The sequence below is a fragment of the Bufo gargarizans genome, chromosome 3 (genome assembly GCF_014858855.1).
Source record: "Bufo gargarizans isolate SCDJY-AF-19 chromosome 3, ASM1485885v1, whole genome shotgun sequence".
In the NCBI taxonomy this organism is placed as follows: Eukaryota; Metazoa; Chordata; class Amphibia; order Anura; family Bufonidae; genus Bufo; species Bufo gargarizans.
In genome coordinates, this window is record NC_058082.1 from 358,686,478 (window position 1) to 358,711,221 (window position 24,744).

The window sequence follows — 24,744 nt, forward strand, 5'->3', positions numbered from 1 at the left end:
TTTCACAATGTGGTAAAAATGACATTTTTATTCTGCCTGTCAGAATTAATAGATCAATATCAAATTTACATTTTTTTTATTTATAATTTTGATATTTAATACTTTAAAAAAAAAGTTTTTCTTTGCATCCCCATATTCTGACCCCCATAACATTTTTATGTCTACTCATGTCTATGGAGCTGTGTAAGGGCTCATTTTCTACTGGGATTGACCATTTTAGGGTATGTTTGACTTTTTGATCACTTTTTTTTTTTTTTTCCCAGGAGGTGAAGTAACCCAAAAAAACAGCGATTTAGCCATTTTGTTTTTCTGCTACTGTGTTCACTGCTTGGGATAAATATTTTAATATCTTAATACCTTTGGCATTTTGGTCACCAGGAGCAGCCTGCTCCTGGTAAATGACCCCTCAAATGCAGATGCAATTAATCACGGAATTTGAGGGGTAACATTTTCTGATCGGAGTTGTCAGGCGGCAGACAGGCACCTCCTTAGTGGGCGCTATCTTTAAAGATATAAGGGGTGTAATAGACCTGGAGATAGTCGGGCAGATCATCTCGAACAGTGATGATCTGCCTGTGTAAAAGTGCCGCCTATCACCTCATCGGGCAATCAAATTTCTTATGCAGGCTAAAAAAATTGTTGTTTGCCGGTGGCAGATCTCTGCTGCCAGCAAATAATGATTCTGTATGAGGCCGAGCGATTGCAGTATCGATCATTCCTCCCCGTACTGTGGAGGAGATCACTACATGTAATAGCAGCGTCTCTTCCACTGAAGACGAGGGCAATTGCTGGGAAGGAACGCTTCCTTTCCGACAATCCAAATGCTGATCTGCAGGTCTAATACAGGCCTAACTTTCCCCATACATGTATGGCAGATGTCGGGAAGGGTTAATTTCTGGATGCCCAGGGGGCTGCAACTGCACCACAGACCCTCTATCAAGATGGAGTCTGCCCCCCATGCACGTGCTTCCCAGGCCACACTTGGCCATTCCAAAGTGGATAAAGTGACCACCGCTAGTGTCACATTCCATATCCAGGCAAGTCACTGCTGTTTGTAAACAAATAGTGGCAGGAGAACCTGACCAGCCAGCAGAGAATGAGGGCAAGTAGAAGATTTATTTGTCATTTTAACCCCTTCAGCCACAATGACATATCTGTATGTCATTGTGGCTAAGCGAATGTATGGAGCAAGCTGCTGCGCTTAGCCCACTCCATACATACCAGGTGTCAGATGTATAATATAGCAAGCACCCGGGTGATGCCGAACCCTGTCATTTTACCCCTCAATGGCGACTGCAGCATCTGTGGAGTTAGGCAGAGGGAGTGGGCTCCTTTTCGCCTTCCGATCGGAACCCTTGCAGTAAAATCATAGCAGGGCCTTAGGGCGCACCCGGGGGGAGGGGGCGTAAAAAAAACCATTTTTTTTTTTTTTTTTTAAATCACTTACTTGTGAGTTGCACCGCAGCGCCGCCGGCCGCCCGCCCCAGCCTGCGTGCGCCGTCCGGCCCCGACCCTCACTCACAGAGCGGCACGGGCCCGGCAGAACGGTCACAGGGTTAGGCCAGGGGGATGTGACTGGCGACTGACTGTGTCTGTGAGTCTGACTCACACACAGCCAGATTGCCATAGCAGCAGGACAGGTGGGAAGGTGACCACTGATGAGCGCACTAGCGCCAGAGTGCACGGCATAAATGTGTTCAGTCTCATGGGGGAGGGGACTGAAATGTGACACAATAGGGGGTAATGATATGATCATGGTGTGACACGAAGGGGGTGATGTGACATGGTTTGGAGGGGGAGAAATGTGACAAGGAGGGGGAGAAATGTGACATGGATGGAGAGGGAGAAATGTGACATAGGTGATTTGACATGTAGGGGTAAAAATGTGACATTGAGGCCTTGAGGGGGTGAAATGTGACATGGAGGGGGAGAAATGTGACTAGGGGGTGATTTGACATGGAGGGGGAGAAATGTGACATGGGGGGCATGATGGCTTCCATGGGGGCATGATGGCTTACATGGGGGACTGATGGATGGGGGCTAATGGCTGACATGGGGGGGGCTAATGGCTGACTTTTGGGGTTACATGTGGCTGAAATCTTTGCTTTCAATCTAGTCTTTATGCCCCTCCCACATGCCACAGATTGGAGCTAGGTGCTTGAAAATTTGATAATTTGAAGATCTTAGCAACAACTACCGCTTCCTCGATTTGCATAACCTTATGTCTTGTCCTTCTTGGTATTGCAATTAATGTTGAGGAGTGCAGATCTAAAGGGCCACTGTGGCGAAAGCCACTTCGCCACAGTGTTTTGGAGTGGGCTGTTTGCCCGCCTCCTGCCCCTGGATTACGGGCCCTCTCATCAGCCAGGCCTCCTTTGTTTACAAAGGACTTGTACTAACTTGAACCCCTGGTCTAATTCGGGCCATTTTGGGATGTTAAATGACTATGTGTATTGACATTGTATACGTTGAAGAGTGAGGTCTGTTCCATTGTCTCTCTGTGTGTATTGGCGATGTCCTTTGTCCTGAGAGATAATTGAATTACTTCTCGGTTGTCTCCAGGACAGAAGACATTGTGTGTTCGCCTGCCTGTGATGATTGCATCAACCCAGAGTGAGGTAATTGTATCGCGGGCAGAGGGGAGGATTTTGTATGGGAGTGTCTGAGTGTATTGTACGTGGTTATTGGCTGTTTTTATAAAACCCTGTGGGTGGTAACCTTGTTGGAAAATATGTATAAGGCCCCATGCACACGGCCGTGTTTCACGGCCGTGGAACCGCGGCCTGGATCCCTCCTGAGAGCAGGAGCGCACGGCGTCACTGGTTGCTATGACGCCGTGGGCTCCCTGCTGCCGGCACAGTACAGTAATACACTGGTATAGATCATACCAGTGTATTACTGTACTGTGCCGGCAGCAGGGAGCGCACGGCGTCATAGCAACCAGTGACGCCGTGCGCTCCTGCTCTCAGGAGGGATCCAGGCCGCGGTTCCACGGCCGTGTGCATGGGGCCTAAATCAATGCTTGTGTGTTCAAATAAAGAGTTCCTGTTTTACCCTTTACCAAGTTGAGACTGGTGTTTGGGTAACTGATCGACACTGGAGGATTGCTATACGCAGAAGATTTGCTATACTCCTCTGGTATAACTACTAGCTCTTGTAAGAGCTGGTTCTGCTTTCTGGATGTAGGAGAGGTTCACCCACTGGAGCCTGGAGCCTTGTCGTAGGTCCAGGGTGGGTAGGAGACGGTGAGACCTCAACCACGCTTCGGCGGTTCGTGGGGTCTGCAGCGCTTACGGTGTCAAGTGGAGTGCTTGGAGTCCTCGGAAAGCACTAGGAGCATCTATCAACGGAGGTACCCGGTCAGGGTGCCAGGAGATCCGTTACAGCCACTAACTTTTCAAAAAACTTTTGACATATGAAAAGTTTAAATCGGTGGGGATCTGAGCTCTGAGACCCTCACGATCACTAGAACAAGTGGAGAACTACATGCACATATTCGGATAAGTTATGACCATCACCTATTGTGAATGGTAATGCCTATGTTATCTATACATAGATGATATCTGTCATTGTAATCCTGCCTGGGATGATAATGCAATAGATACTGAAAAGTTACTTGTACAGAACAGGAAATTGTGATCGATTATTAGACCTAGCGGATACAATGCGTTTTTCACTGATGGTTGCTAAGAAATGTTGTTTGTAAATCGCATCAAAAACTGATTGCACCCGCACGGAAAGAAACTGAAACACTGAACACAATTGCAGACAAAACTGACTGAACTTGCTGGCGATATCATGCGAGTTTCACTGGACGCATCCTGACACAATCCATATTGTATGTGTGAAAGAGGCCATGGGCCTGTCATTCTGCCTTCCTTTGCCATTGCAACATCCTGCACTGTAAGAACACGTTCACACCTACGGTTGACATGCAGTTTTTTTTTCAACGCACTCTGAACAGCACCTCAACCGTTATGTGTGAACATACCCTAACTGAACATCAAGTGTGTGGTGTGCACGGACCCCACAGCAGCCTCCTCCAGTACCTGATACAGCACTTCCTAGTAATGGAGATACCGTAGCGACTGCACTGAGTAACGCGGCCACGCCCACAATCCCATCCCTGTATGTCAGGAAGCAGCAGTTCCGTCACCACGCCTCCTCCTGACGTCATCTCAGCCGCGGGCGTTGTTGTGCGGCTGCGCAGTGTTCCTGTGACTGGCACGGTAGACGGACGGAGGAGACCCAGGCCAACAAGACAGCATCATGTCCGGCCAGTGGTCACACAGCACAGCCCGTGCGCGAGACTTCCCCAGCATCATCCAGACATGTAGTGGCAACATCCAGAGGATCACCAATAACAGTGAGTACGGCGGGTGTGCTGTCCTGGTGACAGCCGAGCGCTGTCAGATGTACATAGCTGTGACTACGCCCGTGTGTCCGCACCACAGCAGGGTCAGCATAGTACATAGGGGCAGGGAAAGCAGCACATCCCGTACAAGTGGATGGGCGCATCATTCTCCTTGTGATCAGCACCCCACACCCCCCAAGTCCCTCTGTGCTCCAGAAATGGCCCTCTTTTTGATCTGAGGTATTACTAAATGTACCATATTGATCCAGAAAGTGTTAGTCTGGTCCTTATCTATATATTAGAGCCCACCTGGTATACTATTTCGTTATTTGATGCAATTTAAAGGGAATCTGTCACCTGGTTTGACCATATTAAGCAGTCACCATACCTCTTGCAGTGTTTTTTTTCTTATATTCATGCTTTCGTTGCTAAAAAAAAGTGATCTTTGTATTATGCAAATGACCCCTGAAGGTGCCCAGAGGGGTGTTATTCTTCCCCCTCTGAGCCCAGTAACGCCCACCTGCAATGCCTAGCCCGCCTTAGTTTAGAGCCCAAGCACGCCTCCTCGTTACGCAGTATCGTCCCACACCCTAGTTTAACGGCGCCGCCCCCTCTGCTACGTCACCTAATTCATTCAAGCCACGCACCTCGAATCTTCAATTCGTCCGGCTGAAATCTTGCGCAGGCGCAATACCGCCTGCTGTCTGATCCGACCGCTCCTGAGGGCAACAGCCTCAAAAGTGTCACTGGGTATGTGCCAAGCCCAGTGACGTCTTCTTATCGCTGTTGCCCTCAGGAGCGGTCGGATCACACAGGTGTAGGCGGTACTGCGCCTGCGCGAGATTTCAGCTGGACGAATTGAAGATTCCAGGTGCGTGGCTTGAATGAATTAGTTGACGTAGCAGAGGGGGCGGCGCCGTTAAACTAGGGTGTGGGACGATACTGCATAACGAGGAGGCGTGCTTGGGCTCTAAACTAAGGCGGGCTAGGCATTGCAGGTGGGCGTTACTGGGCTCAGAGGGGGAAGAATAACACCCCTCTGGGCACCTTAAGGGGTCATTTGCATAATACAAAGATCGCTTTTTTAGCAAAATGAAAGCATGAATATAAGAAAAGGTATTTTATTACACATGGCAATGGTGACCGCTTAATATGGTCAAACCAGGTGATAGATTCCCTTTATATTTTAGAAATTTCTATTTCATAAGAGAAAGCAATTAGATTTTTCACAGTGTCCCTCTTTGAATGCCCACAAATTTGGGAGGTCTGTCCCCTGTGATTATAATGGCAGGCTTGTGCTCAGGAAGAACCTCTCTGACCTCCAAATGACTGTTCTTTGATTGCTGTGCCAGGAGCTGAAATCAGATGACATTGTGAAGGTAGAGCAATCAGTGTACGGGCCGTACACCTGATGATTCAAACCCTCATCGTCACTGCCTGCATAGGGGAGTAGGAGTTTCAAGTCCCAAGTCTTAGCACTCTGCCGAATGTGTAAGGGGATGAGGGGAAGTACAGCGGCCGACTAAACCAGCGTCCATCGACAACTATTGAAAGTTTATGGCTACTTTTTCCCCACACCAGGGGTTGTCCAGGATTACAATACCTATCAGGCATTTGTAGTGTTTTCTGTTGATGTGACATAAATGCTGAGGAGAGGAGTGTGCCTTTTAAAGAGGTTGTCCAGGATTAGAAAAACCTGGCTGCTTTCTTCCAAAAACAGCAGCACCCCCCTCCCTAACCGCAGGTTGTGTGCCGTATTGCAGCTCTTCCCCGTTGACTCAAATGGAGCGGATCTGCGATACCAGACACCAGACACCATGGACAGTTGCGGTGCTGTTTTTGGAAGAAAGCAGCCATGTTTTTCTAATCCTGGACAACCCATCCTGAGCATTTATGGCATATCAACAGAATACACCATAAATGCCTGATAGGTGGGGGTCCTACTTCTAGGGGTCCTGTGATCTCATTCCAAATGTCTGTCAGCAGATGCTTTAAAGGGGCTCTGCAGTCTTTTTAACCTGATGATCTATCCTCTGGGTAGATCATCAGCATCTGATCGGTGGTGGTCCGACACCCGGGACCCCTGCCGATCAGCTATTTGAGAAGGCAGCGGCGCTGGCAGTAGCGCCGCGGCCTTCTCGCTGTTTACCGCAGGCTAGGGCTGCACGATATGGGAATTTTGTGTGATTGCGATAACGATATGCAATGCGATATTTTAAGGGAATTGTGCTAGAGGTCTATTTGCTTGGATTTTCAAGGCAAAAGCACACAGAAATTACTGATAATGCAGAAATGTAGTTATGCTTAACTCAAGAACTAAAATGCAGTGTTTTTCAAAATAAAACATCTTTTACTAAATGAAATAACATATTTGCATTACTGCAAAAGTACAAAATACAAAACTTGCCATTTTCTTAATAGCACTGCACAGAACAGAGAAATAAAATAGAATAAATAAAAGAACATTTGTTCATTAAAATAACGACTTGCCTCCAGCCCCTCCTCCCTCCCCATACTGTAACTGATGTATCGCCGGCCGCGCTGTGCAGCATAGCGGCCAGCCATACATCCGTGTCAACCATCGCTTTATAAGGCGCACTGACATTCCCCCCCCCCCCCCCCCCCCCACTTTTGGGGGAAAAAAATGTTCATCTTATAAAGCGAAAAATATGGTAATACAATTGCAGCATTTTTTAGTCTGCCAATTGGCGATTGCGATATGGCGATTAATTGCGATTGCTTTGGCCATATATTGTGCAGGCCTACCGCAGGCCCAGTGATGTCACGACTAGTATCAATGGCCTGGGCGGGGCTAAGTTCTGTTCACTTGAATGGAGCTTAGCCCTGCCCAGACCAGTTGATAATAGTCGTGATGTCACTGGGCCGGCGTTAAACAGCGAGAAGGCCTCGGCGCTACTGCCAGCACCGCTACCTTCTCAAACAGCTGATCGGCAGGGGTCCCGGGTGTCGGACCCCTGCTGATCAGATGCTGCTGATCTATCCAGAGGATAGATCATCAGTTTAAAAAGACCGAAGAGCCCCTTTAAAGGGGTATTCCCATCTTAATGATCACTGTTAAATCTGTTAATGATTTAACAGTGATCATTTTTCTAAATATATTTTATTAACAAATCCCCACCCCTTAGAAAAAAATAAACTTATACTTACCTGACTGTTGTCTTCCTTCTCCCCTGGTTACGGCCACCGCTTTTCTCGGGAATCGCGGTGGCCGGGCGTGCGCAGACGTCTTCTTTTCTTCTCCCGGCCGGGCCGCGCGCTGTATTGAATGCGCACGCAGAGTCCGCGCATGCATCCTGGTGACTTCTTCCTGGCAAGTATACTGGCCAGGAAGAAGCCACCAGGGCGCATGCGCAGACTCGGCGTGCGCGTTCAGTACAGCGCGCGGCCCAGCCAGGAGAAGACATTACTGAAGATGGAGCCCGCCGACTGCCGAAACCAGGAAGTGGATGGCGCGCCGGGACCAGGTAAGTATGAAATAGCCTCTTGAGAAAACCCCTTTAACTATTGAAGCCAATGGAACAGTGGTCATGCTGCTTCGTCCATCTAATGGTCTTTTTATATGGACGATCTGTCAGGCAATTATTGGAAACCAGACAGATGTTCCTGATAATTACCTGAATGTTAGCGGAGACGAGGACTGCATTTAAATGAAGCGATCACCTCCACATACGATCAATATAGTGATCTTTTAAAACTGCCTCCCATTGTTTTCAGTGGGAGGCCACGCCGCAGTTCACACAGCTGAGGCTTTTTGCAGCCCGGTTTTCAAGATCACGCCAAGAATGTACAAGTCCATTCTCAACGCGGTTACTGCAACAGGATCCTGCTCGCGGTTTACCTCCATTCAATGGAGCTAAACCTAGAGCGAGTCCGCATAAATGCCCACAGGAGAATCCACAGAATGACGCAGCAGTTTCTGCCATGTGATCCGTGGTAGATTTTGTTGCGGACAGAATCCGCCATCCTTGCGTACCCTGGGGGTAGGTTCACATTTTTCCAGCCAAAGCCAGAAATGGATTTTATTTTTAAGGCTACTTTCACACTTGCGTTAGGAGCGGATCCGTCTGGTGTCTGCACAGACGGATCCGCTCCTATAATGCAAACGCTTGCATCCGTTCAGAACGGATCCGTTTGCATAACTGTTTATTTCAGATCTGATTTTTCACTTCGGAAAACTCAGATCCGACAGTATATTCTAAACACAGAAGCGTTCCCATGGTGATGGGGACGCTTCATGTTAGAATATACTGAGAACTGTGTACACGACTGCCCCCTGCTGCCTGGCAGATGCTGCCAGGCAGCAGGGGGCAGACCCCCCCCCCCCCTCCTGTATTTAACTTATTGGTGGCCAGTGCGGCCCCCCCTCCCTCCCCAGTATTAAATATGACCAGTGCGGCCTCCCCCTCCCTCCCTCCCTCCCTCCCTCCCCAGTATTAAATATGACCAGTGCGGCCCCCTCCCTCTATATTTATTGGTGGCCGGGCCAGTGCGGATTCCAAGTATTGTGAGCAGTGCGGCCTCCCCTCTCCCCCCCCTAATTAAAATCATTGGTGGCAGCGGAGAGTACCGATCGGAGTCCCAGTTTAAATCGCTGGGGCTCCGATCGGTTACCATGGCAACCAAGACGCTATTGCAGTCTTGGCTGCCATGGTTACTTGGCAATAAATACAAGCATTATACTTACCTGAAGAGCTGCGATGTCTGACCGGCCGGGAGCTCCTCCTACTGGTAAGTGAAAGGTCTGTGCGGCGCATTGCCTATAGCACAGACCTGTCACTTACCAGTAGGAGGAGCGCCCGGCCGGTCAGACATCGCAGCTCTTCAGGTAAGTATAATGCTTGTATTTATTGCTAAGTAACCATGGCAGCCAAGACTGCAATAGCGTCTTGGTTGCCATGGTAACCGATCGGAGCCCCAGCGATTTAAACTGGGACTCCGATCGGTACTCTCCCCTGCCACCAATGATTTTAATTAGGGGGGGAGAGGGGAGGCCGCACTGCTCACAATACAATACTTGGAATCCGCACTGGCCCGGCCACCAATAAATATAGAGGGAGGGGGCCGCACTGGTCATATTTAATACTGGGGAGGGAGGGAGGGGGAGGCCGCACTGGTCATATTTAATACTGGGGAGGGAGGGAGGGGGAGGCCGCACTGGTCATATTTAATACTGGGGAGGGAGGGAGGGGGAGGCCGCCGCACTGGTAATATTTAATACTGGGGAGGGAGGGGGAGGCCGCACTGGTCATATTTAATACTGGGGAGGGAGGGAGGGGGAGGCCGCCGCACTGGTAATATTTAATACTGGGGAGGGAGGGGGGCCCGCACTGGAGGGGGGGGTCTGTACACAGTTCTCAGTATATTCTAACATGAAGCGTCCCCATCACCATGGGAACGCCTCTGTGTTAGAATATACTGTCGGATCTGAGGTTTTCGATGTAACTCAAATCCGATGGTATATTCTAACATAGAGGTGTTCCCATGGTGATGGGGACGCTTCAAGTTAAAATATACCATCGGATCGGAGAAAACTCCGATCTGATGGGGACTCCTGACTTTGCATTGAAAGTCAATGGGGGACGGATCCGTTTGAAATTGCACCATATTGTGTCAACGTCAAACGGATCCGTCCCCATTGACTTGCATTGTAAGTCTGGACGGATCCGTTTGGCTCCGCACGGCCAGGCGGACACGAAAACGCTGCAAGCAGCGTTCAGGTGTCCGCCTGCTGAGCGGAGCGGAGGCCAAACGGTGCCAAACTGATGCATTCTGAGCGGATCCGCATCCACTCAGAATGCATTGGGGCTGTACGGATCCGTTCGGGGCCGCTTGTGAGAGCCTTCAAACGGAACTCACAAGCGGAGCCCCGAACGCTAGTGTGAAAGTAGCCTTAATTGGAACTATAAAGGAAGAATTTATACTCCTTCCTGCTGGATCCACTTCTGGCTCTGTGTGGACCTTCCCCAAGGCTGCCGCCACACATTCAGGAGTGAACCCTAAAAGAAGAGAAAGTATATTTCAATCCACTCCTGGTTTTGGCTTCAAAAACTGACATCCTTAGGGGAGATTCACGTGAGAGATTTTGCCCATGTCAAAATCCGCCACATATCCACTGGTGTGGTTTCTGCCATGGGTTTTAATTTTGAATGATGCAGTCCCGCTCACGATTTAGCTGCATTGAATGGATACATAGGCCTCTTTCACACGAGCGTGGCGGATTGGCTCTGGATGCGTTCAGTGAAACTCGCACAATTTCGCAAGCAAGTTCAGTCAGTTTTGTCTGCGATTGCGTTCAGTTTTGATGAGTTTTTTTAACGGCATGATAAAAAACGGAAGGTTTACAAACGACATGTCATAGCAACCTTCAGTGAAAAACGCATCGCACCAGCACTTGCTTGCGGATGCAATGCGTTTTTCACTGAAGCCCCATTCACTTCTATGGGGCCAGGGCTGCGTGAAAAACACAGAATATAGAACATGCTGCGTTTTTTACGCAACGCAGAATTGATGTGTGGAAAAGAAAATGCTCATGTACACAGACCCATTGAAATGAATGGATCAGGATTCAGTGGGGGTGCTATGCGTTCACGTCACGCATTGTACCCGCGCAGAAAACTCACTTGTGTAAATGGGGCCTTAGGGTAGTTTCAGATGAGTGTGTTGACTGAGGGGAAACGTGCTCTATGTGGGAGCTGTATTTGCCGTTATGGACGCTGAATTGGACGTGCAGGCTTATGTGACCCCAGTTTCGCATACCGTAAGTCATTATAATGCTGCGAATCCACTCCAGATGAGTAGTGTCCGTAATGGGGGATACAGCTCCCACATGGAGCATGTTCACCAGTGTGAAGACTCGTCTGTAACTACTCAGGCCCATCTACTGCTGGGACCCCACCAATCAAGAAAAAGGGGGTCCCGTTAAATGAATGGAGCAGCCGGTTGGGCATGTGCGCAGCCGATCCATTAGTGTCTATGGCAGTTCCAGAGATAACCAGGAAGGGGGATCCATAGCATAGGGAATAACTTCACACCGGAATCCCGAGGTAGCTGTATTTTTAAAAGGGGGGTTGTCCAATTTAGACAATTTTATTTAGGTTATGGTTGATTTGTTGCTTTGTTTTTCAGCTTGTCCTGCTAGATCTAAACCTTTTGCTCTTTTAACCCCTTTAGCTGCTCAGATTCGGAGTTTGTTGAATCAGCTTGGAACCAGTAAAGATTCTAGTAAACTCCAACAGAACCTGTGAGTTATAGAATAGCAGTGATTTATATTACAGAATGTGTGACCGTCTCCTAAGATCTTGAAGTTGAATCCCTATTTTTTCCCTTTGTGCAGACAACAGATTCAGCATTCCACTAATGTTTTAGCCAAGGAAACCAACACTTACTTGAAGGATCTAGCATCTGTTCCCGCACCATTGTCTCCTGCAGAGCAGGTAACACTTTTTTTTTAATTTTTTTTTTATTTTTTATTCAAATTGGAATATAACAAACACCATGTAAATAAGGCTACTTTCACACTTGCGCTTTCTGCTATTGAGATCCGTCATAGGATCTCAATAGCGGAGGAAAACGCTTCAGTTTTCTCCCAATTCATTTTCAATGGGCAAAACTGAACTGAATGCACAAGAATGCATTCCAGTACATTTGCGTCCCCATCGCGGACAGAATAACGCTGCAAGCAGCGTTTTTCTGTCTGCGATGTGGTGAGGAGCAAGACACAATAGAAAACGGATCCGTCCCCCATTGACTTTTAAAGGGTTTCTGTCACCACACTTGTCACTATTAAACAGGCTGACATTATACATGTGCAAATGTCACCTGAATTTAACTCTGCATTTTCTTTTTTTTCAGTGTGCCCCCGTTTTTGTACAATTATAACTTTTATTATATGCAAATTAGCCTCTAGAAGCAGGGGGAGGGTGTTGCCCCTGCTCCTAGAAGCTCCGTTCTCCCACCTCATGTCACGCCCTTCTACTCTTGATTGACAGGGCCAGGACAGCGTTAGTCTCCTCCTGCCGGCCCTGTCTGCTGGGGAAATCTCATCCCTGGGCCGTCCCGTTCAGTATTCAGTGAATGCGCAGTGAGGAAAGGACGCTTGCCGGCTTCCTCACTGCATCTGCGCCAAATTCTGAAAGGCACGAGATTTCCCCGGCAGACAGGGCTGGCAGGAGGAGACTAACGCTGTCCTGGCCCTGTCAATCAAGAATAGAAGGGAGTGACATGAGATGGGAGAATGCAGCCTCTAGAAGCAGGGGCAACACAATTTTCATATTGTTGAACTATCCTCGGATAGATCATCAGTATGAGATTGGTGGGGGTCCGATTTCTGGCATCCCCACCGATCACCTATTTGAGGAGACTGCAGTGCTTTGGTGAGTGCTGTGGCCTCCTCACAGCTTATCCAGCATTGTGCAGTCCATTGTATAACCCTGTGCTTCGTCTTGTACCTCATCCTCATTCAATTGTATGGGACTGAGCTGCACCTAGGCCATGTGACTGATGAACGTGACGAGGCCTAAGCAGTCGCTAAGCACCATGGTCTTTTTATACAGCTGATCAACGGGGTTCCAGTAGTCTGACGCCCACTGACTTTATATTGATGACCTATCCTGAGTCTAGGCTACCAATGTCAAAATCCTGGAGAACCCCTATAAGGCAATGCCATTTATCGATCACTAAAGCAGATTAATATGGAATAAATTTGGCAGATTCCACAAGGTTCATTATTTTCAATTTGCCCTTTTTCAGTGTTTAAAGTTTCCATTTTGATATTCTGTATTGCTCACTATTTTATTATCCTTTTGTTACAACAGCGTCAACAAAAACTGCAGAAGGAGCGTCTTATGAATGATTTTTCTGCTGCACTAAACCATTTCCAAGCCGTCCAGAGACAAGTGTCCGAGAAGGAGAAGGAGACAGTAGCACGTGCCAGAGCTGGGTCCCGTCTGTCTGTAAGTTCAATCCAAGCTTTGTCTTGGGATAGCCCGTATAATGCATGGTCAGACTGTTGGCTAATTTCTTGGAAACCATGTTAACAGATCATACAGTATAAATAAACCTGAGGATAGTTAAAGGAACACTGGATACAGAAGATCCCATCATTTCATGTCTTTCTCTTCCGTTCCCTTGGTCCTATTTTGTCTCATATTACAATTAAGGCTACTTTCACACTAGCGTTCGGGCGGATCCGTTCAGAACGGATCCGCCCATAATAATGCAGACGGAGGCTCCGTTCAGTACGGATCCGTCTGCATTATTTTAGCAAAAAAAAGCTAAGTGTGGAAATAGCCTGGGACGGATCCGTCCAGACTTTCAATGTAAAGTCAATGGGGGACGGATCCGCTTGAAGATTGAGCCACATTGTGGCATCTTCAAACGGATCCGTCCCCAGTGACTTACATTGTAAGTCTGGACGGATCCGCACGCCTCCGCACGGCCAGGCGGACACCCGAACGCTGCAAGCAGCGTTCAGCTGTCCGCCTGTCCGTGCGGAGGCGAGCGGAGCGGAGGCTGAACGCCACCAGACTGATGCAGTCTGAGCGGATCCGCCTCCATTCAGACTGCATCAGGGCTGGACGGCTGCGTTCGGGTCCGCTCGTGAGCTCCTTCAAACGGAGCTCACGAACGGAATACCGAACGCTAGTGTGAAAGCAGCCTAAAACTTAGAAATATATAAAGTCCTTCCCGTATCTCCCAGAAACTCAGCCATGTCCCCTCTCTTAATCCTTGGTGTCATGTGACTGGAGAAGGAACCTCTCTGCTGTGCCCTTTCTGCAGTAGGACAAAGCGATTGAGCTACGCTTCCTGTAAGCCCCATGGTAGAAGTGCTCTGCTAAGTGCTGCACCCTTTTAGTTCTGATTGACTCCTCTTGGAGAGACAGGCCAGCCGTATACAGATTTGTAGACCCACGCATAGGAGGAGGACCCTCCCGCCTGTGCACTGTCTGCAGAAGCACAAAAAGGTTAAGGCCCATTGTAGTAGTGCTCTGCTGAGTTTTGGAGAGCTAGGCCAGCAGTCTACCAATGGACCTGTACACTCTCACTCTACTCTGGGTGGAGCTGAGCAGATCAGAACCAGAGGCTACAAGGCTCTGCTGAGTGCTTCCGCCCCTTTGTTATACCAATTGGTAGACTAGACCCTTACTGATTGAAACTTTTAACGTATCACTCTGACATTTCAAAAGTTTTCTGAAACGATAAGTACACTTTAAAGTAAAAATTCCATTGCAATTGTATTCCAGCTGTACTGTCATATTTACATAGAAATCATTAACAGAACATGGCTGGTGTTCAGATGGATGCTGTCACCAAGCCCTCTAGAACTTGGTAGTGTCTGTCCATCAGCAACGACTCCTTGGTTCCTGCTCAAGCTAAGAGGAAGGACAAGTGGTCAGTGGCTGGTCATGCCTCATCCTGCAGTGCTTGTGCAGAGTGGATGATCCTGGGAGGTACCCAGAACTTCACAGTTTGAGGTTGCTGTACCCAAGCACGTTTGTTGTCGGGTGTCTTAGGGCGACATCCTTACCGGGACAGAGGAGGCAGGTTGTACTTTGTTATTCTCCTACATGTGGATCATGTAATGTGTGTTGGGACATGACGGCTCACCTCTATCAGCATCATGAACAACATTTTCACAGCTGACCACACATATGCTTGGGAAACGGATCACTTTTCTTAGAGATGGGTCGGGTATGGCAGGTTATATCTATACAACATTTTCCATATGTTTGTCACATTTCTCAATAATACATTAAGAACGGCACTTTACAGAGAGACGATTGTGCCTAATGTATCAGGATAGTACAGGTTTTTGCAGTTTTAAGACTTAAAGGGGTATCCTGTGGATATAAGATGACTTGTTATAACTGGAATACCCCTTTAAGTTAATAGCCTTTTTAGGGTTATCTAGAGGGATGTAGCGGGGAAACCAATGTATTCTGTTTGCTGCATTTATACTGTATATTGAGACACATTTCACTTATTTTATGATTTATTGTCCTAGAATGATGAGCGGCAGAAGGAAGAACCACTTGTTTCGTTTGACAAGTAAGTATGGGACCCTAGGTGATTGCTGACAAATAGAGAACATGGATATTTATAGAGGGTCTATCCAGGTGGGACAACTTAAAGTGGCACTGTACTTTTAAACAAACTTTTGATATGTTGTAGGGACATATAAAAAGTTTTATATCAGTGAGGGGGTGAGCACCGAGACCCCCACGATCTCTAGAACTAGTGGAGGGAAGTGTGCGCATAGACTTTCCATTGAGTCCGTCTCTCTTCTTGTCAATCAGCAAGGAGAGATGGCACAATGTGCGTGCACTTCTCTCCCCTCGTTCTAAAGATCAGTGGGGGTCTCGGTGAGCCCAGACATACAGGTTTTACAGAATCTTTTCCTCAAAATTGTATACCAATCTGCTTAGCTTCTCCTGCTCTATAACATGGTTCTTTCAGATTGCATCGCATTTTGTGACGACAGGTCCTCTTTAACCTCTGTGAGTCAGTATGATTATGGAGATGCCAAATCTATATGGTCTCTGTTTTACTACTTTTTGAAAATGAAAAAGCTCTTCATCATATTCTGATGCCCATAACTTTTCTCTCTTTTTTTCTGCCAACGTTGCTGTGTGAGGGCTAATTTTTATTTTTTTTGGGGGGGGGGGGGGGGGGGGGCAAGCTTTAGATTTGATTGATACCATTTTGCCATACATGTGAGTTTTTGATCATTTTAATTCAATTTTTATGAAGGCAAGGTGACAAAACAATAATTCCAGCATTTTGTGGCGTTCACCATGCAGGTTTAAATAATTGGACATTTTAATAGTTTGGGTGCTGTTCCATTTTGTTCCTTATATCGTTTTTAATATCTTGGATTTCTTTTTTTAAATAAAAAATTATTGAACTTTAAAGACCCATGGACACCTTTGGGGGCATTTTTCTATTATTGCATTGTACATTTTTGGGTCTTTTTTTCTGTACAGGGTTGAGATGCTCTAGTAGCAAAATCTGAATTTTCCACTCTGTTCCATCAGCCAGCTAATCTCATGGGCTCCTTATCGCTAACATTATAAACACTCATTAAAACTCAGTTCTTATCTTACTGATGAGAATGTGGCTTAAATAATACAGCCAGCACCCACTAGTGATGGTGTGAGCCCAGCTTCTAAGCCCATGCCATTACGGCACAGAACGTTAAGTACCTGTGTTCTGTGATGTAATAGTAACCACAAAGCAGGAATGGGTTAAGGTAGTCTCCAAAAGCTGATTCCACTCATGGGGCTCACATACCCATTGATTTGAGTGAATGAGTCTTGCAAGAAATTGGAGCTGAATGGTGCATGTTGCAATTTTCTCAGTGTGGCCCAATGGTCTGTGCGGAAAATCACTTGTGTACTAACCCGTTGATTTGGGTTAGGGCTCATTCAGACGGCCGTATGCTGTCCGCAAAAATACTGAATGCTAAAAGTTTATTTTTGAGGACCCATAGACTTCAATGGGGCCATGTCCTGATTTTCACAGACAAGTATAGGACATGTTTCATTTGTTTTGCAGAACCGTGGAATAGAAAAGGGCCCCATAGAAGTAAATGGGTCAGAATCTAATCCGCAAAAAAACGGATCCGCATTCTTGCGGATAGCATACGGACGTCTGAATGAGCCCTTAGTGTTCAATATTGGTGCTGTGTTCTACACTGGGACAGCACCTGGATGGGAATATTGTCGACTTGAATAAGCCCATAAGGAACAGTATCCATACCTTGATAGAGATATATAAATATTTTATATCTGAAACACATGCCATATAACTAGACACACTCCAGCTGACAATTGGTTTATAGCTGTGTATTTATTATTGAATAAGTCTTAGATATTTTTTATTTATTTTTATTTCAAGTAATGATGATTGGAACCAAATGCAAAGCCAAGAGGAAGATCTTGGAATCACAGAACAGGACCTGGAACTAATAAAAGAGAGAGAGAATGCGATCCAGAAACTAGAGGTGAGATGTCACTGTAGTGCCCTAATACATGTATAATTCTGGTATAAATGTAGTTATACGTTCTGTACCCTAATGCCCTTTATGCTTCTTCCCTCCAGGCAGACATTCTGGATGTAAATCTGATTTTTAAAGACCTGGCAGTAATGATCCATGACCAAGGAGAGATGATAGGTAAAAATCCTCTTGTAACACATACATTTTTTTTTTTATTTTTTTTTATGCTACACATGGGAAAAGGGATTGAAATGTATAATGGTTCGATTATAAAGTTAGCAAATGGCTAATTATATGACATGAATTTGTGTATTATATAGCACAGTATATTATATTGGCTAAAACTTAAGAACCGGATAATAGCATCCACCCTGAGGAACTATAGAGCAATATGCTCCTAGTTTTCTAACTAAACTGTGGATCAATTTTAACTTATTAATTAGATGGTAATAATTCAGGGGCCATTCCACCTTTGGTAGCCTTTTCTCTCTGAATCCCCTCCACCCCCATGTTGGCAAACATGTGGATTGAAGCATACCTGTCTGCTCCCCCTTTGTTCCCCTACTGACAAGCTCTAGTCCAGCGTGTCAACATGTGGTTTGATGGGGTGCGGCAGCAGTGATGTGTCTCTCATGTATCACGTAAGGCATGGGGGACACGTCCCAGCCGTGGCCATTCATGGGCTGCAGCGGCACACATGACCATTGTGAGACTGGCTGACTGAGAAGCAGAGCGAAGCACAACAGTGGGGGACCAAAGGAGCTGGAAACCTGTGGCGGGGAGCAGGGAAGTATGGTTCTCTTTACCGGCCGGTGACATGGAGGGTTTCGTTTCGAGAGGCCCCCACGGGTGGACAACCCCTTTGATTGTTTTTAGATATGATGCAGTTATGGGTTTGTACTTCTAGTACCAAGCGTTACAATATTGTTTCTACATCGTAGCAGCTCCTGGTTGCTACATACATGACACCTTTTATTCCCACACCAGTGACCTTGTAAAAAGCATGCTGTCCTTCAAAAACGCCTCCACCCCTGTCCATGGATTGTGTATGGTATTGCAGCTCAATCTCATTCATTTCATTGCAATACCAAGCACAACCCATGGTGTGGCACTGTTTTCAAGAGAAAGCATATATGTCTCTGCAATCCTGGAAAACCCCTTTAAATTTACCTGATAATCAGTTGTCATGTGACAACAAAGCTCTGCCTAGTGTAGGAAAATGTAAATGCCATGTGATATAAATAAAATAAAAATGGATTTATGCATTTTTCAATGTACAATTTTCAACCTGTTTCTTAAAAGGGCATCTGTCAGCAGATTTGTACGTGGCTGATCTGTTACATGTGCACTTGGTCCCATGTTCATATGTGTCCGCACTGCTAAGAAAAATTATGTTTATATGATATATTATATATAAAAAAATGATAGAGATATGTGTGTGTGTATATGTGTGTGTATACATATATATATATATATATATATATATATATATATATATATATATATATATATATATATATATATATTTTATTATTATACAAAGGGGACGTTGCAGTTACACCTAGAGGCTCCGCTCTCTCTGGGGAATCTATAATGTGATCTTTTTTTTTATTAATACAGATAGTATAGAAGCCAATGTTGAAAGCGCAGAAGTTCATGTAGAAAGAGGAACTGAGCAGTTACAGAGGGCGTCATATTATCAGGTAAATTCTTAATGTGCAGTAATGTATCTACCCCTGCTCCGCAAAATATTCTGCCCGTAGATGGACCTGCACCAGATGTATACAGGGGCTCAGGCCGGATAATAAATGTGGTGCAGGCATAGACACTTTTCTCTGACCATAACTACTATTGGTTGGCTTACTTTCAGGCAGAATTTACCGCCATAGTTGTGGTGCCATGCCTCTATTACAGAAGCTCCCACTTCCCGCTAAGTGTGAACACTTTTTTGAACAAGCGGAGGGGGGAAAAAAAAGTATAGAAACCCTAGTTGTGCTAAATTCTACCAATTTTTTTAGGCACAGACACATCAGTAAATCAATTAATTTGACTGTTAAAGAGGTTGTCTCAAGAGTTAACTTATCCCTATCCACAGGATTGGTGGGGGTCCAAATGCTGTAACAGCCCACGAGAATAGGTGTGCCGTGTTCCCCAAAAGAATGAATTGGCTACTCCATTTATTCTTTATGGTACTGCCGGAGATAGCCATGTACAGTGCCCAACTCTGGCAGTATCATACAGAATTATTGGCGCACATGCTCAACCACCACTCCATTCATTCAGAGAACTTTGGATTCCTGTTCTTATGATTGGTAGAGGATTAAAGGGGTTATCCAATACCCCTAGAATGCCCGGGCCCCTCCTCTAGAGCATACTTACCTGCGTCCTTCCGGCTCCCTGCACGGCTGTCGCTGCATCTCCCTGTTGTGCAGATCAAAACATCCGGAGATGGAGGGAGCAGTCAGTAGCAGGCCGCAATGATGACCAGCCTAACTTGCGTTGCTAGGGAGGCTGGTCACGGTTGCGGCCTGCTACTAGCTGCTCCCTCCGTTGCCAGATATTTTAATCCATATGACGGGGAGCAGCCGTGTAGGGATCTGGAGGGATGCGGGTACCAGGGTGCAGGTAAGTATGCTATAGGGATAAGTTTATATCTTAGTACAACCCTTTTAAGCCGTTCATCCTATTAGAGGTATCGGCATAGTATCGTGGTGATGTAAGTAATACATGTCATGTAATAGGTGGCATGAATAAGTAACCTACAAACCAAGGTTCAATAGTGAGGGCCAGGTGTTTCATATGAGGGTATATTTTGTATCTAGTAAATTACTCCAAATTTATCAAGAGGTGCGTTATCTTTAGGCAGTCCTAAAGATTAAAATTGAAACTTGCGCCATTTGCTGTCTTAAGAATTCATGGGTTTGTCAGAACGTTTTTGACTCACCCCCTCTTTTCTCTACCCTTTTGCAAAGTGTTGAGAAGGGGGGGGGGGGGGGGAGAGAGTCACAAGTGCTAGTGCAAATATGACATATGACTTTGTTACTTCAGAAGTCATTCAGGAATCCCCCCCAATGTTTGTGAAGCAGTTGTCTTTTAGTTCCAGAAGAGTTAAAGGTAATGTGTTATCAGAAAAAGACCTATTGTTTCAATCAAGTTTTTATGTTGTATTTAAAGAATTTTTGGTAATGCTGTTTTTAGTTTTCCATGTCACTGTCTATATTTTAAAGTGTACCTAACCTTTTGAACTTTATTAAAAACGATTCAAAATGCCGTAAAATACATTTGTCATGTAGCCCCCCCCCCGTTTTTACTTACAAAATCGTCTCTAGCATTTTGGAATGTGTACACTGTTACACTGCTGACATGTCAGTGGTGTACAGATTCCACCGTGGGGCCAGAGCGAGCAATGTACAGTCGGGCACAAACGTCACCACTCCTGTCTGTGCCAATCCCACTCTGCTAGCACTGGGAGCGGAGCGAACACAGGAAGGAGCAGCGATGTGCTAACTTTGGGTTTATATTTTGTAAGTAAAACGGAGGGAGAGGGGAATTAGGTATATTACCAAAATACATTTTATGGGTAGCCTTGAATAAAAACCATAAATTCCTGCAGTTTTTGCACTGGTCAGTTAGGCTTATAATAGGCGCCACTTCTTGGTCTGTACAGATCACTTTACTGCAGGCAGGATTCCATCGACAGGTATTACCTATATACATAGATAAAAAAGGGTCCATCACAGCTTATCTACTCCCTCCTGACCTTCCATAAGTCACAGAGCATGCCTAGAAAACTCCCCCATAGAAGTCTACAAGGTTAGCTCCTGTTCGTTTTGTTTATGGCCAATGGTGGCTGCTGTAATGGAGCATTAACATGATTGATAAGGCTCTGTGCCTCTCTCTGATCCTTTTACTACAAAATCAGTCAGAGGCACGGAGCATTATCAATCATGTTGCTGCTCCGTGCTTCTGCTGTCCGCATCGGGTCTTGGCTCTTTTTCACGCAGGGGGATGCGCTCGTGTGAAACAGCCCTATCTCTACTATGATGTTTAATAGGGTTAATTCTGGTGACAGAAACCCTTTAAGAAAAGCTCAGGAATCATGTCCAGGAAATAAAAGAAAAACAATCTACAATCATAAAATAAATAAGATGTGTTGCTATCTGGTTTTAATAGGCAGAAAAAATTATAAGTGACACATTCCCTTTTAAAGGGGTTGTCTCACCTCAGCAAATGGCATTTATCATGTAGACAAAGTTAATACAAGGCACTTACTAATGTATGTGATTGTCCATATTTGCTGACTTGATTCATTTTTCCATCACATTATACATTTCACGTTTCCTTGGTTATGACTACCCTGTAATCCATCACTGGTGGACGTGCTTGCACACTGTAGAAAAAGGCACCGGCCTCTATGGTGGCCGAGACCATGGTTGTGTGCATAGGTATGCACTTTTTCCTACAATGTGCAAGCACGACCACTGCTGCTGGATTGCAGGGTGGTTGTAACCATGGAAACGGGCAGTGTATAATGTGATGAAAGAATGAATGAAGAGGCAATATGGACAATAACAATACATTAGTAAGTGCCTTGTATTAACTTTCTCTAAATGATAAATGCCATTTGGTGAAGTGAGACAACCCTTTAATAAGTTCTGCCCTTTATGAGCACTCCCACAAAATGTTTTTATTTTCTGACCTGTTTGAAAGGTACATGATTTAAACTGTAGTGAAGGTCATTTTCTTACCAGTGTCTGTATTTGTGAGTTATAACCTCCCTTCTGATCCACAGCATCTTATGTGTGGACAGGAAGCCAGTTTATCTATGTATTCCTATAAGAACCCTCAATGTCAGTCTCATAGGAATGAGAAGTAACTGACTACCTGTCCTGTGTCAGTTGGAGATCAGAGTGTTGATCACATGACACAGCTAAGGATCGGAAGGGAGGATATAACTCACAAATACAGTCACCGGTAAGAAGATTACCTCCACTACAGTTTACATCATGTACCTTTCTGAAAGGTCAGAGAATAAAGATTTTTGTGGCAGTGCTTCTTTAAAGGCACATGAGATTGGCAATGCATGACATCAGTAGTTGTTTGTAAAACATTGCCGTTTATAATGAATAACCTTTATTTTACTTTTTCCCTCAGAAAAAATCACGGAAGAAGATTTGCATCCTAATCCTCATCCTTGTTATCGTAGCAGCTATCCTAGGCTTTATTATATGGTTGTCTGTAAAGTCCTGATCCATATGTCTTCTGATCCCAAGCCCAAGTCTTATGATGTCTCCCACCTATCTGTAAATGCTGATTTTCTAGTGTGCAAAAAGTCCACCCCAAGTAGACGTAAAGAGGCAGTGTTCAGAAAAGTGGGACACGGAGGAGTTCAATATATGTTGAGCAGTATGACCGTCATGGATCGAGGGTAGATTTCAATAATCGAGGACAACTATCTATGCAGCTGACTTACTAATGGCCCACATGAAGCTTGACATTAAGGATATGGCATCACATAGCACATTATGACACTACACTGATCCTTCATTCTGCTGCTAAGCACCATGGGCTGTCGACCAGCCCTTTGTAGATACAGTCTCACCTATTAACCATTGTTAATCTGCACAAGGACCCCCCCCCCCCCCCCCACCTCCTGCCCTTAGGTTGTACATAAAATCTATAGCTTTTTCTGTGTTTAGAAAAATGACATTCATAAACTTGTATCTGTAGTGAAAAAGGAACCCTGCAATATTTTCTACTCTCTGGATTATTCTTATGATGTGTGTGCTATGTATATGCACATTATTATAATATCCTTGTATATACTTTATCTCATTAACTTTCTTTCTACTTTTTGATGTTGATGGGTCACACAGAAGAGTAGGTAATAATATATCTAGAAGTTAAAATATGAAAAATGAATTAAACAAGGACATATCCTTTACGTCTTGTCGTCATTCAGTTTGATTTGTGTGTGAATGGAGTGCAAAGAAGAAGTCTCTTCAGGTTGGACGTGCTGCACACATGTATAATGCGTCCATACATATTAGAAGAAAGTCGCCTGAATTTGTCAAGATTGACCAACCATCTAATATGTATGGGGGCTACCCAACTCTACCCTGATGGAGATGGGAAGGATTCTTTATTCCCACAGGACATCAATCACTGCTGGATATACTCATGATTTTATTTCCATTAGCAAAATTGGTATTCTGTAGTATGAAAAAATCCATCTTGTCTCCAAGCCTGCAGAATGAACCTGTGGAGCAGCATATACAGTATATTGCTGTGCAACAGACTGGATCTGAGAGTAACTGGGGCCATTTATCAAACTGGTGTAAAGTAGAACTGGCTTAGTTGTCCATAGCAGCCAATCGGATTCCACCTTTCATTTTCCAAAGGAGCTGTCCAAAATGAAAGGTGGAATCCGATTGGATGCTATGGACAACTAACCCAGGTCTACTTTACACCAGTTTGATAAATGACCCCAAATGTGGGTAAATGCTACCACAACCATTAAGAAAGGTTTCCCTGCTTTCTTATGGCAAGATCTAATCCTGGTTTTGGCACTATATAGGTAGCTGTCTAGAAGGATATTTGGTCTGGACAACTCATTCATTACAAGGACTGCAGATTGATTTCAGTGGGAACTGTGTAATGCTTTGTTTCCCCTGTAGGGGCACTGCAAGTAAATATATAGTAAATGATCACTGTGAACACCCCAGAGTGGGACACCTTAATCGGCCAATTTTGGGGTACCCTTTTAATAAAAAGGTATCATTCAAAGCTGATAACCTCATTAAAGCTAGGGCTTCTATTGGAGAATGGCCCTCTAATATGGCATTTCGGGTATGCCTGTGTGGACTTAAAGAGGTTGTCTCAAAAAAAAAAAAATCTACAGTTTTCAGTCTAGCACCTGTATCTGAATACGTTTATAATGGCATGTAATGAAAATGTACTATAGTCATTGAGTTATTCAATGAAATCGATCTGTATAGCGCCACCTGCTGTTTGCTCCTAATCTACTTTCTCTGTCCTGCTCAGTTCCATCCTTCAGCTGCAGCAGAAAGGATATGCCCCCTAAGCTAACGGCTTGAACTAAATCTAGCAGAACAATTGCAGCAAAAATAGGAAGATCTCTGGATCCATGAGAGGTACAGGGCTGGTTCTAGATTTGTTACAAAGAGGTTGTCATGTACTAGGTTATGTCTGATTTTAATTTTTTACATTATACATGGGACAGTACCTTTTTAACCCCTTAAGGACACATGACGTATCGGTACGGCATGTTTCCCGAGTCCTTAAGGACACATGACGTACCGGTACGTCATGTGTTGTTCCGATCACTGCCGTGCGGCCGGCTGTGATCGGAACA

General features: G+C 45.4%; 1 protein-coding gene across 1 annotated transcript; it reads left to right on the plus strand.

Moving 5' to 3' along the window:
• The first annotated feature begins 4,183 nt into the window (after positions 1-4,183).
• STX12 (syntaxin 12) lies at positions 4,184-23,313 on the plus strand. Its single transcript, XM_044287890.1, has 9 exons — positions 4,184-4,366; positions 11,546-11,615; positions 11,709-11,808; positions 13,189-13,326; positions 15,378-15,421; positions 17,270-17,375; positions 17,474-17,546; positions 18,990-19,072; positions 22,524-23,313. Exons 1-9 carry the CDS (start codon positions 4,270-4,272, stop codon positions 22,617-22,619), a joined length of 807 nt encoding a protein of 268 aa, XP_044143825.1. The 5' UTR covers positions 4,184-4,269; the 3' UTR covers positions 22,620-23,313.
• Positions 23,314-24,744: the final 1,431 nt, after the last annotated feature.

What these genes read in the sequence shown, in the direction of transcription:
- STX12 (XM_044287890.1), top strand. Translation starts at nt 4,270, where the DNA reads ATGTCCGGCCAGTGGTCACACAGCACAGCCCGTGCGCGAGACTTCCCC. An exon ending in CCAGAGGATCACCAATAACA is followed by an intron (nt 4,367 to 11,545) that starts GTGAGTACGGCG and finishes TAACCCCTTTAG; the next exon opens with CTGCTCAGATTCGGAGTTTG. An exon ending in AGTAAACTCCAACAGAACCT is followed by an intron (nt 11,616 to 11,708) that starts GTGAGTTATAGA and finishes CCCTTTGTGCAG; the next exon opens with ACAACAGATTCAGCATTCCA.